We start from the raw sequence: 16,104 nt of genomic DNA on the forward strand, positions 1-16,104 counted from the left end.
GTAATTTGGAATTTGTTGTGTGTCCTCCACAGCCCTATGACAGCTTGCCCACCTCTCAGACGTGTTTCTTCCAGCTGCGCTTGCCTCCGTACTCAAGCCAGGCTGTCATGGCTGAGAGGCTGCGCTACGCCATCAATAACTGCCGCTCCATCGACATGGACAACTACATGCTCTCCCGGAACGTGGACAATGCCGAGGGCTCTGACACTGACTACTGATCCAAGCAGTTCCACACATGCACACAAATAAACTCGGCAGAAATGAGCAGGAACAGCCAGTATTATCCAAACTGCACCATCATAGGAAACTCTTAAGCAGATGGGCCATTTTTTAATCTATTTTATGTCGATTAAACAGCACAACTTTTCATTTCTCTTTGTGGTTTATTAGCAGTTTTTATTGACACAAATTCATTACGAGAAATGCATTTAGTGTTTTATTATCTTTTTTTGTGCACATCCCATTTTCAGGGTTTTTGCATGGAGATAGGTTTATTTGTTTGGAAATGTGTATAGAACATTATCAAGCAAGCTGTGGAGAAAGAAACACATATTGTACATTGTGTAAAATGCTACATTAGGGAAAATGTCATATTTATTGTTTTCATTGCCTATGCCAAGTTTCCCAAACCATATAAAAGACCTGACAATAAATGCTGCATAATTGATTGGTTGTTCTGTTGCTGGAGTTGGCTATTTCTATGGTAAAAAGAAAAACCCTTCATCATAAATAGATTAATTTATGTGAGAAGTACAAAATATCACAAATGCCACAGTTTGACAGGAGGAAATAAACTGGAAAAAAATAATAATAATCGGGGGAAAAACAATCAACCGAGCAGGTGAAACAGATTCTCATGACACAGAGCTTTGTGAAGTTCCCCCTTCCTGTTTCCTTATTTTTTTGCATATTTGTCATATTTTCATGTTGTTAACGTTCGACATAGATGTCCCCAGTAAATACAACGTGCAGTTTTTAACTTAATCCATTTATTACGGGAAACAGCCGGAACAAATGGTTAACTTACTCAATCTAAAGTGAAATCTTCATTTTAAAAATGCAAAGTTTTTACTGGAGTTATCTAATAGTAAAATGTTTTGATGATTTGAAACAAAGTGAAAAATATGCTAGAACTCAGAAAGGTCTTACTCACTCTTCCAGGTAAGTAAATCCCAAACGGTTGATTCTGTTCATCTGGACGTAGCGTTTTCAGTGGGAGAAATGTTTCGTCACTCATCCAAGTGACTTCCTTGGTCTCAGCTGACTGCAGGTTTCCCCGAAATTGAATTGAAATCAGACCTAGTTTTATTCTTGAGATCATCTTATGCCGGTCTAACAGCACAGGTATACACAGAGCTAGTCTTTCTCTAGTTTAACAACCAAATCTATGTCAGATTATCCTTTATACATGTTTACACTGTAATATCATCATGCAACATTATGCCTTTGGAACACTTTTCTAAGGGTAATCATCGTACTGTAAAGTTTTTATGTATGTGGGTTCCTTACTTCCTCCTGGATGAGACCGATCTTGATGAAACTTTGCGTAAAGAAAATTAAATGCATAAACATATAAAATGCACATATAAAAATATTTATACAAATTCCACAATATATGCGAGAGGCTCATTGGCTATTGTAGGGTCTACCTTACAATATAAAGCGCCTTGAGGAGACTGTTGTTGTGATTTGGCGCTGTATAAATAAAATTGAATAACTTATAATTAGAATCACATATTTGTGTTTTATTTTTTACACAGTCTTGTGTCTGTTTGTATCAGAGTAACAGTCTACTTCCAAAACTTCTTTACAATACACTTAGACCCTTCACAGCAATGGGGCCTCCGTCATAAAACTGCTCTTATGGAAAGCACTCCAGCTCCGTCTTTATGCAGGTCTGACGGAGGATAAGAGGTGGTTGCCATGGTGATGGGCGAAGTGGCCAGAAAGCTGCAGAAGAAGAAACCTGAGCCGACACCAGACCTAAACTGTTTTGACCAATCACCTTAGTGTCCGGCTGATCACACATAATAAAAAGCATTTACTGTCTGGGTGTGGTGCTCTGTTGGTGTGGGTCTCCTGAGCGAGCAGAAAGACGTCTCTTTAATAAATTTTGAGCATATTTGTCTTTTCTCTCTCATAAAATGAACCCAACACATTTTACAGTCACTTTTTACAGCAGAACTTTACAAAAACAAATGTTCATATTCTCCAGAATTTTGTTGTGCATGTTAATCATGAACATCACACACACAGTGCCAGGTCCTTCCACAGTGGTGCCAAAGGCACTTTATACAAAGCGCCCTGAGGCAACTGTTGTTGTGATTTGGCGCTATATAAATAAAATTGAATTGAATTGAAAACCTGGCCGTTATGCCGGAGCCCCAACCTGGGCATCCAGTTTAGGCACTGCCTCAGATGGTGGCTGATGGATCAGCTGGTGGCGATGCATCAGAAACAACTGGAGACACTGCAGGAACAGGTGGAGTGACAGACAGAGGTCTTGGAAAACCTTGTCGCTCGCTCTGGTTCCTCGGAGGCACAGCCCCTGGGATAAAGGCATGATTAGATGATGGCGTGCATCATCTAATCATGATGTGCTAATCATTCAGAGCTAATCACAGCACAGAAACAGCTTTAGTGAAGGTTACAAATGATCTTCTTATGGCCTATAACCCTAACCCTTTTTCAGGGTCCCGGCGGGGCTGGAGCCTATCCCAGCTGTCTTGGGGCAAGAGGCAGGGTACACCCTGGACAGGTTGCCAGTCTGTTGCAGGACTTAGTAACTAGTATGGACTCTAACAGGGTTCAGTGCTAGGACCAATTCTGTTTACATTATACATGCTTCCCTTAGGCAGCGTCATTAGAAGACATAGCATAAATTTTCACTGCTATGCAGATGACACGCAGCTCTATCTATCCATGAAGCCAGGTAACACACACCAATTAGTTAAACTGCAGGAATGTCTTAAAGACATAAAGACCTGGATGACCGCTAACTTTCTGCTTCTTAATTCAGATCAAACTGAGGTTATTGTACTCGGCCCTGAAAATCTTAGAAATATGGTATCTAAGCAGATTCTTACTCTGGATGGCATTACCTTGGCCTCCAGTAATGCTGTGAGGAACCTTGGAGTCATTTTTGACCAGGACATGTCCTTCAATGCACATATTAAACAAATATGTAAGACTGCTTTCTCCCATTTGTGCAACATCTCTAAAGTTAGAAATATCCTGTCTCAGAGTGACGCTGAAAAACTAGTTCATGCATTTATTACTTCCAGGCTGGACTACTGGACATTTGCCAAATAAAGTTCCACTTTATACAGTACACTGTTGAAATTCTGTTCTGTCCCAGTTAATTCTACTCTGCAGTAATTAGTCCGTTAATGGATGTCACTGGTAAATGAGTGGTGAATTTTACTGCAAGTGTTTATAATGAACTGTTTCTTGTTTTTGTAGAATTCATCAGCGGCTGTGGAGAGATGTATTTAGTTATCTTTTGTTCCGCTTTTCCTTACCTGAAGCTGAGGATGGCTTCATCCTAACAAAGAGACAAACCTCAGCACTTTACATAGGCATCACATCCTCCTCATAATCTTCATCAGTTAGACAGATTGTAAATACAGAGCCTGAATGCCCTTTGTACAAGCACACACACTTATTAGCACTGACATCCAATTCTCATGAGAAAGCAGCAGCAGGGAGAACATTATGGTTTGATCTTGGAGTTGATCATACATGTCAAAGAATGTCAGTGGAGCCGTTTGAGCTCTTGTTAGCAGAGTTGGGACCAGATCTGAGGCAAGGAAATCGTTTCAGGGAGCTGACTGGCCCAGAGCAGCGTCTAGCTGTGTGTGTGAGGCTGTATGCAGTATTTTCCGCACTATAAGGCGCACTTAAAATCCTGTGCCTTACGTATGAATTCTGGTTGTGCTTACTGATCTCGAACTGATTTTATGTGGTACACGGTGCTCAAAAATCTGTCAAAAACTGTTTTAGTACGACTTTGGTAAGCTACGAAGCCGCACCGCTTGATGGATTGTTGGAGCATTACGGCTACCGTAGTCAGGAGCCTCGCGGAGTAATCTGGGTCCTAAACATCACTGAGAGTTAAAAACGGTCTAAATTCTTTCATCTTTAATAAAATGATCAGTGTTGCTGCTTTACCAGGTGTAACAATTAAGTTTGACATCCAGGCATCCATGAAAACAGAATTTATTAAATTTAACAGAGTTAGAAGTTAGCAGGAAGTTAGCTCGCTAGCTTCCACCTAAACATGATATAGCATGTTCTGACTGAGAGATTTCTGAAACATTCAAACGTACAGCTCTGCTATCACTTCCAACATAAATGAAGACAGAAAACTAAACAGCAGTGACGTTTGTCACAACTTTGGCTAGCTGGTATATAATGATGTGCTAAGTGATCGCTAGTGACACAGCTATGTTAGCACAGGCTGGAGGATGAATGCTAACTTTTTTCCTCTCAATAAAAGTTAACGTGAGGTTTAAACGGATCAAACTTCAGTTAGGAGAACAACTGCGCCTTATAATCAGAAAAATACTGTATTCACAGGGCTCTAGACTAACTTTTTGCCATGGGCGCACCGGTGCGGTGCACCGGCACCAAAGTTAGGCGCACTCAAATTTTTCAACCGCATCGCTTAACACCGCAGTTTTACATGTGCACTTTTTTGGGGGGGAAATTGCAGTCCATACAGATAATATTCATTTCTAAATGATTAACTAACAATCTTGTGCTTAAAGTGCTTTGTCAATATTGTAGAAAATGTTAAACTTAATCATCATCTTGGCTCCTCTGACGACCTGTTTGCTGCTGCCTGCTGCTGAAAGGCAGTGAGGAGAGGGGACACTTGGGCAGTGCATTTATTGCAGCATATAATGTGTTTTCTGGATACACTGCTGCTTTTTCAGCATTCAAAGATTGATGGCACCGTGTCAGAGCTGGCTATGAATTTCAGACGGATCAGGCCTTAACAAAAAAGTTATCAATAGTTCTTTTCATCTTTTCTCATTACCCACAGCTACATCCACTTCTGTCAGGCCTAGGCTAATTTCTATAATCCTGATTCGATTCAATTTAGTCTCAGACAGTCAGAAATATTATAATTCTGATCATTTATCAGCACTGATACACATGAGACATCATCAGAATTGTGAACATCACAGCAGATGCCTTTGTGTCAAAGTAACTGAGAATAAAACAGAAAAACATGAAGGAGATTTTTCTGGTCTGGCTTTTTATAGCAGATAACCTTAAAAACATTCTGCAATATTCTGCAAGTTTGCATAATTTTAAAAAGTTTAAATTTCTTCAGTATTGAACAGCAGAAATTAGGCTTTCTTGTCCGAGGTCATTTAAGTGAAAAAAGAAAAAGAAAAGAAAAAGACAGCGGCCGACAGCGCTGTAAACAACGGTAGACTGGTGGGTAATAAGCCAATGAATAATGCAGAAAACAGAGATTTGAGACGGGAAACTGTTCTTGAAGTACAGAGAGAGAGAGAGAGAGAGAGAGCTGTGCATGAAGTGTGATTTTTATCGTGATGGAAGCAAAACAGCAAAACTCAGAGTGAATTCATGGACATTGATCAAATGTGAAGCGTAGTTTGCTGCTTCTTTTGCTGCTGGCTCGGCGAATTTTGGTTGGAGAGACAAAATCTGCAGCTCAGAATCAGCGCAAAAAAGACGTAAACACAGCGCGGACCCGACGCATCAGAATCGCTGAGCTCCGACAGCGTGTCCGTGTTCGGGCCGTCGGGTGAGAAAGCCGAGAAACAGAAAGCTGATTCTGATGCGTCGGGTCTGTGTTTACGTCTTTGTGTGCCTGCTCTCATTTGCTGTTTGGTGGTTGTTGAAATAGTTTTGTGAGCTTTAATCTGAGAATCTGGCGTTTCTGGCAAAACACATTTATATTTAAAAGTCGATTCAGGATTTAATGAATCGAGATCGCTTTATTCAAGCTACTCACCTCCCTCTATCCACCTGCACTTTCAACTGGACCATGGCCAATCAGAGAGGTCCCGCCCCTGACTATCTCTGATTGGTTTAGTCCACGATAGGGGCATAATGTGTGTCTGTTGTTGACCACACGGAGAGTTGCAGAGATTTTTTTTTTTTTTTTTTGTTACCATTGAAAAATTTGGTCGCATTTGCGACCAAATTGGTCGCACTCTAGAGCCCTGATTCAGATCTGAAAAAACAAGCTTGGTTCGAACAAAAAATTGCGCAAATTCGTCCAGTGAAAATAGTGGTCGGTGTGAACAGCTGCATGAAGAACAGGTGTGTCCGAAAAACAGTTTAAACGCACGACATATTCACATGGATTTTACACAACCGGTGTGTAAAGACCTTTAGAATAAACATTTATGGGTCTCTAAACTAAAAAAATGAAACTTTGCTTTACGAAACAAAAACGTCCTCGATTCATTCATTCATATATTATGCACTCATAGTCCATTACAGTTTGCACATCTGTCTCTGGTACTTGAACAGTATAGGTGTAGTTGGTTTAACTCAAACACAATCTCTAATTTTCAGGGTAGTTTAGAACACGATATTTCACATGAGCTGGACTTACTCTCATCATCATATGTGAAATGGAAACTTCCAAATATTTAGGAAAATCAAGTAAGAACTCTAACATCCTGCTACCTAAAGGGCCACAAAAGCAAAGACAATCCAGGGCTAACAAAGTACAACCAAAAAGTCAAAGTCAAAGTCAAAGTCATTGGAATGACATAAAGAACAGAGGGATGGCCACAGGGAACAAACACAAAGAAACTGAGGGGAACTACACAGGGGGGGAAAAAAACAAAAAAAATCCAAAACAAGCAAGTTTAACCCAACATCTATGATTTGATTTCTTTGCACGTGTGGATTGGATGGATTGTTACCGAAATCTGGTGAGAATTTCATGTCAATAGCGCCTTTAGAAATACATTTACTAAGAAAACTGGTGACGTGTTCAATACTTTTACTTAGTTTTACCTGCTGTATGAATAGATACACTGTGTTTAGTTGTGGTTGTCTGTAAAAACCAAACAAAGGTCTGCACTACCTTTCCAATGTATCAACCTAATTCAAAGGAATGACAGTAACATCTCACATCCTCTGGAAAAAGATTGAGCACACACGTATCCTTTGGCAAAGTTTTTATTTAGGTCTCTGCTGGACAGGTGGGATTTAGATTCTATGTAAATTTACAGGTTTGTGTCTGTTAATGTATATAAATATATAAATTTCCTCTTCTATGTGCAAACCAACAAGCACGCCAAAGCATGAAGAATAATTAGTCTCCAGGTCAGGCCTGAAAAGACAAGGAAACATTAAACATCATGCGTTCACACTATTTATATCCCATGAAAAGTAAAGCTGATATATAATGTGTTTAAACATGGAACTGGAAATTTTGCTATGTCCAACTGTTTTTATTCACTTACCAGATACTTTATTAGATAAGCTTGCTCAACTGCACATGAATTCAAATATCTAATCAGCCAGTGATATGGCAGCAACTCAGTAGCATGTAGACATGTCAAAAAACCCTGCTCAAGTTCAAACTGAGGATAATTTAAGTGATTTTGATAGTGGCATGGCTTTTAGTGCCATATAGGTCTGAGTATTTCACAAAATGTTAATCTACTGGAATTTCCCCACATGACCACCTCAGGGGTTTACAGAGAAATAGCTGCAGTTCACTCTTTTCTTGATGTCAGACTGGTTAGACTTCTCTGACTTTCAAAGTGATAAGAAGAGAACAGTACCTCAGAAAAACACTGAAAATGTAATGTTTCTTACCTGACTGATTCATTCCACCCGTTGGTGCTGAAGTAACAGACTCTAAAGGAAAACAAATGTGCCTTGTTAGCATTAGAGCTGTTAACACACAGTTGACTCCCTTTCTTTCAGGCCTCAGTTTGTGCCATGATCCCAAAAAGAAATGACTAATTCTCAGGTATAAATAAAAAAATAAACAAGACTCAAGTTTTCCTTCACAGTAAACAGGATGGAAATTAAAATGAATACCCTGCGGTGCGCATATACATACTACCCTAATACTTAATACTTAAAATATTATATAGTTTATATACCCATTTAAAGAAAATGTATTTTAATGTAAAAATTAAATGAAAATAAAAACCAGTGTAACATTTTTCTAATGAACATCAGGGAGTGCCTCCCTTGTGTCAACCCCCCCCAAAAACAAACAAAAAAAACATTGTTACAATTATATAAATGAGAATAGTTACTGTGATGATCATGACGTCCTGTTTGAGATTAAGAAAAAGGACGAGTGGGTCTGACTGTGAAACACTGCTTGCTCATTTGCTAATGAGGTGCCAGTCACAAGTAATTAGTCAGTGAGGATAGCATAGAAAAATAATACGACAGATTTTCAAATTACACATGATTCATTTCATTCAACATGACCCTAAACTAGCGATGGGCAAATGAAGCTTACTGAAGCTTGTATTTAAAAAAGGTTCATCACTCAAAGCTTTTCAATAGCTTTTGGTGCCACCTGGTGGGCAAACATATGAAGAGCAGCTTGAATCTACAAATTAAATGAACTGCTTCATTATGATTGCCCACTCTACAGAGCTGACAGCTAATAGCAGTCTAATATTGGGCTGCCATTGTGGTGCTCTGAATGTGTATTTTGGGGGATGACGAAATAATGTTATGTCTATGTGAATAATAAATCGTTTTGATAAATAAACTTTACTTGTTTAAACCATGTGCTGTGGTGTGCTCTCACTTTGCTTGTGACTTCTTGACGTTTGTAAAAATAACAGATGTTCTGTGAGGTCCCTGCCTCCATGTGGTTATGGAAATAGCCACTGGACAGGTACTATTATAGATATCATGACTTATATGTACAGTGTTTATTTAAAGAGCTTGGAAAGAAAAGCAAATTGGCTTCTTTAAGTTTCTTCAAGTTGTTTCACTCATCCAAGAAGCTTCTTGAGTTCTAAGACCAAATAGTGGAAAGTCACAGATTTTAAACCCTAGTGGGAGTGTCCCTAAGAGGGTCATTGATCCACTATTGATTATGTGTATCAGCACATTAACTAAGCTGTGAAAAGTGTGTGAGTCATTATTAGCAGAGGTTTCAGGTGAGGTCATTGTAAAACCTTGCCCCATCCTATCATATTACTTACTGAGGTCAAATGGCCTCTGGTCGCTATGGTATTTCTTTCAAAATAAGACACACAACTACAAGACGGGAAAAGACCTAGGGAAACCGAGTTATCGATAAAAACCCTGAAAAACCTAAATTTCACAACTCTCGCGGCCCGGTACCAAATGACTCCGGTCCATGATTGGGGACTGCTGTCGTAAACCACCGCCTCTGTTCAAAGGTGGTCATTCACAGTGGACATAAATGGCTTCTTTCACTCCTCTTTCAAACCATCTGTCTTCTCTGTCCAAAATGTTAACATTGTTATCCTCAAAGAGTGACCTTTGACCTTTAGATGCAGATAGACAGCTGAGTCTTGTCCCGTGGAGGTGACTCTTCTATGCTGTGCCATGCGTTTATGAAGTGGCTGTTTGGTCTCTCTAATGTAGAGGTCTGAGCATTCCTTGCTGCACTGCACAACATACACTACGTTGTTTAGCTTGTCTTTGGGAGTTTTGTCTTTGGGATGAACCAGTTTTTGTCTAAGTGTGTGGCTGGGTCTGAAGTACACTGGGATGTTGTGCTTGGAGAAGACTCTCCTTTCTGATTCTTCCTAGCTGGTGTCTGAACTTCTTTACTGTGCAACTTTGCCATTTTGATGAAAGCCCAATTTTGATAACCCTTCCCTTCTAGAACATTTTCTACCCAGTGTTGTAGGGTCCTGATTACTCGAAGTCTTTGTTCCAGAGGGTGGTGGGAGTCCAAGAGTGTGTGGTCCATGTGTGTGGGCTTCCAGTAAACTTTAATGTTATTGTTTCCATTCTCCTCAGTGTGCACAGCACAGTCCAGAAACGGCAAACTATTATAAACAAGAAATAACAAAAGTGTGACTCCATGTGATCACTATTGTAAATAAATGGACACTTTTCCTGCAGTGCTGCCTGTATGTGCCTCAGGTCCTTGTTTCAAACTGTAACAAGGGATTTGGGGTTTTGATCAGATGGACAAGTGTCATAATGCTAGATGAGCTCATTAACCATTACAACTAAGTAAGATGCAGTACAATAACTACAACTTGAAAAAATACTTTAAAACTAATAATAATACATTCAATTAACTTCAGAAAGTGTCAGGATTCATCTTTTATGTAACACATGATGCTCAGTGTCTGAGGTCACATCTGAAATCCAGCAAAGAAGCCGGCAGTCATTGAACAGCATGTTGGTGTTGATCCTATCACCACATTTTGGAGGTGACTGGGAGAGGGAAATAAGGTCAGTTAAGTCCACACTCCAGGTCATCCTAAAGGATCAAATCAAATAGTGCCTGAAGAAGTCCTCTTCACGACACTCAGTAAAATGGAAGGGATCCTTAATGCTAAACCCCTTGGCTAAATATCGTCTGATATTGCTGATCCTGACCCAATCGTACCCATTCTCATGGCCATGGGGCACCAGGATGCTTCATTTCCACAGGTGGCATATGGACCAGGTTAACTTTATCGCCAGTCAAAGATGGAAACAAAGCCAGATCATTGCTGAACACTTCTAGAGCCATTTCATTTGGAGATGCCTCCATCGCCTTCAGCTCAGACAGAAGTGGCATAATGCCACCTGATCTTGCTGTAGATTAAGTTGTCGTGATAGTGGACTCAGCTGACCAGGGTCATATGGCTAGTTGGGGAAAATCTCAAAAGTGTTTCTTAGGGTGGATGGTATAGTGTGATCAGTGGAAGGGCAAGTAAAAGATCCCACTTACACACGACCAAGCTAGTTACCCTGCCTCAGATGCAGGATGGGAAAACCTCCTTATAGTACAACAGACGTTTTTGCTATGATGTCCATTTGCAGTGTAAATACAGGGGTGGCTGTATAAATGTCCCTGTTAGTATGGACTACATTACCCAGAACCCCTTGCCTTGCAGCCCTTGTAGCATTATAGGATTGATTCGCCCCTGTTTTAGCTGGTCTGACTTAGCTCCTGGGCTGACGATACAGCAGAGAGCTCTTGGGAACAAAGGCAATAACCCGTCCTTTGTTTGTTGTGACTGGTGTCTGTCGCATAAATGTGGTCATGTTTAGGATGCTTCTATTCTGACCTTTTCAAAATATTTGTTCTAGTTACCGTTGGGCCATGTGCTTCTGGCTCGAGTGAACGCTGGCACGTCTGGCTGCCGCTACTCGCCGGTACATTTTCGATTATTTGGATTATTTGGATTTCTATCCGAATTTAAATCCTGGGTTAGCTCTAATTTTCTAAAGCTCAATGAGGATAAAACTGAAATCCTCCTTATTGGCACAAAATCCAAAATTTTGAAGGCGAACCATTTCTCACTCACTATCGATAACTCCACAGTTCTTCCTTCTCCTCAGGTTAAGAGCCTTGGTGTCATAAATCTCACATCAATAATCTCACCTGTTTGGCCTACTTCCATCTACGCAACATTAACAGATTACGTCCGTCTCTTTCCACCCAGTCTACGTCCATTCTTGTCCACAGTCTTGTTACCTCCCACATTGACTACTGCAACTCTCTTTTGCATGTTCTCCCCCAAAAATCCCTCCATAAGCTTCAACTGGTTCAGAACTCTGCTGCTCGCATTATCACCATAACCCCCTCCTACCAGCACATTCAATTCAATTCAATTTTATTTATATAGCGCCAAATCACAACAAAAGTCGCCTCAAGGCGCTTTATATTGTACAGTAGATAGCACAATAATAAATACAGAGAAAAACCCAACAATCATATGACCCCTATGAGCAAGCACTTTGGCGACAGTGGGAAGGAAAAACTCCCTTTAACAGGAAGAAACCTCCGGCAGAACCAGGCTCAGGGAGGGCGGGGCCATCTGCTGCGACCGGTTGGGGTGAGAGAGAAAAAACAGGATAAAGACATGCTGTGGAAGAGAGACAGAGATTAATAACAGATATGATTCGATGCAGAGGTCTATTAACACATAGTGAGTGAGAAAGGTGACTGGAAGGAAAAACTCAATGCATCATGGGAATCCCCGGCAGCCTACGTCTATTGCAGCATAACTAAGGGAGGATTCAGGGTCACCTGGTCCAGCCCTAACTATATGCTTTAGCAAAAAGGAAAGTTTTAAGCCTAATCTTGAAAGTAGAGATAGTGTCTGTCTCCGAATCCAAACTGGAAGCTGGTTCCACAGAAGAGGGGCCTGAAAACTGAAGGCTCTGCCTCCCATTCTACTTTTAAATACTCTAGGAACAACAAGTAGGCCTGCAGTGTGAGAGTGAAGTGCTCTAATAGGGTGATATGGTACTACAAGGTCATTAAGATAAGATGGGGCCTGATTATTTAAGACCTTGTATGTGAGGAGCAGGATTTTGAATTCAATTCTGGATTTAACAGGAAGCCAATGAAGGAAGCCAAAACAGGAGAAATCTGCTCTCTCTTTCTAGTCCCTGTCAGGACTCTTGCTGCAGCATTTTGGATCAGCTGAAGGCTTTTCAGTGAGTTTTAGGACATCCTGATAATAAAGAATTACAGTAGTCCAGCCTGGAAGTAATAAATGCATGAACTAGTTTTTCAGCATCACTCTGAGACAGGATATTTCTAATTTTAGAGATGTTGCGCAAATGGAAGAAAGCAGTCTTACATATTTGTTTAATATGTGCATTGAAGGACATGTCCTGGTCAAAAATGACTCAAGGTTCCTCACAGCATTACTGGAGGCCAAGGTAATGCCATCCAGAGTAAGAATCTGGTTAGATACCATATTTCTAAGATTTTCAGGGCCGAGTACAATAACCTCAGTTTGATCTGAATTAAGAAGCAGAAAGTTAGCGGCCATCCAGGTCTTTATGTCTTTAAGACATTCCTGCAGTTTAACTAATTGGTGTGTGTTACCTGGCTTCATGGATAGATAGAGCTGCGTGTCATCTGCATAGCACTGAAAATTTATGCTATGTCTTCTAATGATGCTGCCTAAGGAAGCATGTATAATGTAAATAGAATTGGTCCTAGCACTGAACCCTGTGGAACACCATAATTGACCTTAGTGTGTGAAGAGGACTCTCCATTTACTTGAACAAATTGGAGTCTATTAGATAGATATGATACAAACCACTGCAGTGCAGTACCTGTAATACCTACAGCATGTTCTAATCGCTCTAATAGGATATTATGGTCAACAGTATCGAACGCAGCACTGAGGTCTAGCAGGACAAGCACAGAGATGAGTCCACTGTCAGAGGCCATAAGAAGATCATTTGTAACCTTCACTAAAGCTGTTTCTGTGCTGTGATGAGCTCTGAAACCTGACTGAAACGCTTCAAATAAGCCATTCCTCTGCAGATGATCTGTTAGCTGTTTGACAACTACTCTTTCAAGGATTTTTGATATGAAAGGAAGGTTGGAGATTGGCCTATAATTAGCTAAGACAGCTGGGTCTAGAGATGGCTTTTTAAGTAAAGGTTTAACTACAGCCACCTTGAAGGCCTGTGGTACATAGCCGATTATTAGAGATAGGTTGACACATCATCCCTGTTCTTCAGGAACTTCACTGGCTCCCAGTGAAATTCCAGATAATATACAAACTTCTTCTGCTCACCTTCAAGGCCATTCATAACCTCGCACCTCCTTACCTTTCTGACCTGTTAAGCACTACCTTTTCTGCCCGCTCACTTTGATCGTCTTCTCCTATCCAGCTTTCTGTGCCTTCCTTCTGCCTCACCACCATGGGAAGCAGAGCTTTCAGCTGCTCTGCTCCCAGGCTGTGGAACTCTACCCCCAGATATGAGAAACATTGGTTCTTTCCCCCAGTTTAAATCTCAACTCAAAACCCATCTGTTCAAATCTGCATATTCACTGTGAACCCACTGTTTGTTCATTTTATCTTGTCCTTTTGTTTTATTGTCCTTCATTGTGTCATTGTTCTATTATGTTTTTTATCCTATTGTACAGTGTCCTTGGGTGTCTTGAAAGGCGCTTTATAAATAAATGTATTAGTATTATGTGCTAGTTAGAATTAGACTGATATAATTCCCCATATAAAACTGATAATTTCATCATATCAGGTGCAGGCTGGAGTCTTCCACGAACAGCATCAACATGCTGGTTCAGAAGTTTTGTTTTGAAGATTACTCCACTACATTCTGGGCTAAAAAATATTTAAATAGTGCAGTTGGTGACACACAAGCAGGTTATATTAAAACTTAGAGTTTAGAGTACCACAACCATCGCTGCTTGTGATTTGAAATGTTAGAGTCTGTTGACAAGCTGCAGTGACAACATTAGCCCCATGAATTTGATGTGTGAGGTTGACATGTATTAATTAATTAGTTATTACATTAGGTTGTGTAATGTAATGTTAAAGTTACATTTAATGTTCCTCGCTAGAAAGGTTTGGTGTCAGCTGGCAAGCTTGGTGCAATGAAGAAGGTCCTAAAAAGTACAGCAGGCTGTCCAAAGAGCCAAGCAAAGACTCACAGCCTCGGCCAGCCGCTTGAAGAGGTGCACCAGAGAGATAGAAGGCGGGAGAATAAACCAGCTGTTCTCCACAGAACCAGCCACGGTTTACTCTCAGTGGCAGGGGAACAATATGAGAACAGCACCACCAAGGCTGGAGATGGAGCGATACTGAAAGAGCATATGGGAGAAAGACGCAACTCATAACAGCAATGCTCAGTTTGTAGTGGATCTAAGAGCAGACCACAGAAACCTCCCTGAATAGGATCCAATAACCTTCACAGTGGCAAACATCCAAGTATGAAGAGTTGGACAGCACCGGGACCCGACATGGTTCACGCCTACTGGCTAAAGAAGCTGACTGCACTATGACGTCACAATGATGCCAAAACAGGCTGAGATCAGCATTTTCTAATAAAAATATCCTAAAACAAAGTTTCATATCTCAGCATGGTGTGCAATGTTTCCTTTAAAAAATGAGGAACCTGGACAAGTAGAGGACAAAAAGGAAAAGACCTGGCAGGCCTAAAAAATCTAACTACAGTTGATAAACAATATCTGAAAGTTAAAAAATAGGAAAAAGAAGACCAAAGATAGGACCAGCGAGATACTCTTTTGCCCATGTTTACTGCAATTCAGTTCAATTCAGTTTTATTTATAAAACCAAATCACAACATCATTCCCCCAAGGTGCTTTTTATTGTAAGGTAAAGACCCTACAATAATATGTGAAAACTTCAACAATCATTTGAGCAATCACTTTGTGACAATGGGAAAAAAACCTCCCTTTTAACCCTAGAACACTATCGCTATAAATAGTAACACAATCACTAATGCCGGGTTATTTTTACCCGATATAATATAACCAATAAAAAGTAATCAAATATATCAAAATATGACAACACATGACAAATTAGAGTGGTCTTCTTTTACTTTCAACTGTGCCATGTCTAACAAAATGAAAAAAAAAACCCTCCTAAAACAAAATAATGACTCTGGAAAGCTGGTCTTTGGTCCACCCATTCCTGGGACATTTGAGACTTCCCTGGTGAAGGCACAGGCTCCTCGACACGCAAACAGCTGCAGGAGAGAGAAATCATGTAAATGTATTTGCTCGGGTGTAAATCACCCAGCGATAGTGTTCTAGGGTTAATAGGAAGAAACCTCCGGCAGAACCAGGCTCACGGAGGGGCGGACATCTGCCACAACCAGTTGGGGTTGAAATGCAGATATGGTCTCAATAGAAGGAAGGCCATCAAGAAGCTATTCTTAAGGAAGGACGATCGTGGCTCAAGAGTTGGGAGTTCGCCTTGTAATCGGAAGGTTGCCGGTTCGAGCCCCGGCTCGGACAGTCTCGGTCGTTGTGTCCTTGGGCAAGACACTTCACCCGTTGCCTACTGGTGGTGGTCAGAGGGCCCGGTGGCGCCAGTGTCCGGCAGCCTCGCCTCTGTCAGTGCGCCCCAGGGTGGCTGTGGCTACAACGTAGCTTGCCATCACCAGTGTGTGAATGTGTGCGTGAATGGGCGA

The 16,104-nt window shown here is 40.8% G+C and overlaps 1 protein-coding gene across 9 annotated transcripts in view; it reads left to right on the plus strand.

Moving 5' to 3' along the window:
• Window positions 1–667, plus strand: part of herc1 (HECT and RLD domain containing E3 ubiquitin protein ligase family member 1) — an 82,188-nt gene extending 81,521 nt beyond the window's left edge. For all 9 annotated transcript variants that reach the window (XM_031757684.2, XM_031757685.2, XM_031757690.2 and 6 more), the window contains exon 79: window positions 33–667. In XM_031757684.2, coding sequence (XP_031613544.1) covers window positions 33–218 — 186 coding nt within the window. In that variant the 3' untranslated portion in view covers window positions 219–667. The remainder of the gene's footprint in view (window positions 1–32) is intronic.
• Window positions 668–16,104: the final 15,437 nt, after the last annotated feature.

Source organism: Oreochromis aureus, linkage group 1, assembly GCF_013358895.1.
Source record: "Oreochromis aureus strain Israel breed Guangdong linkage group 1, ZZ_aureus, whole genome shotgun sequence".
Classification (NCBI taxonomy): Eukaryota; Metazoa; Chordata; class Actinopteri; order Cichliformes; family Cichlidae; genus Oreochromis; species Oreochromis aureus.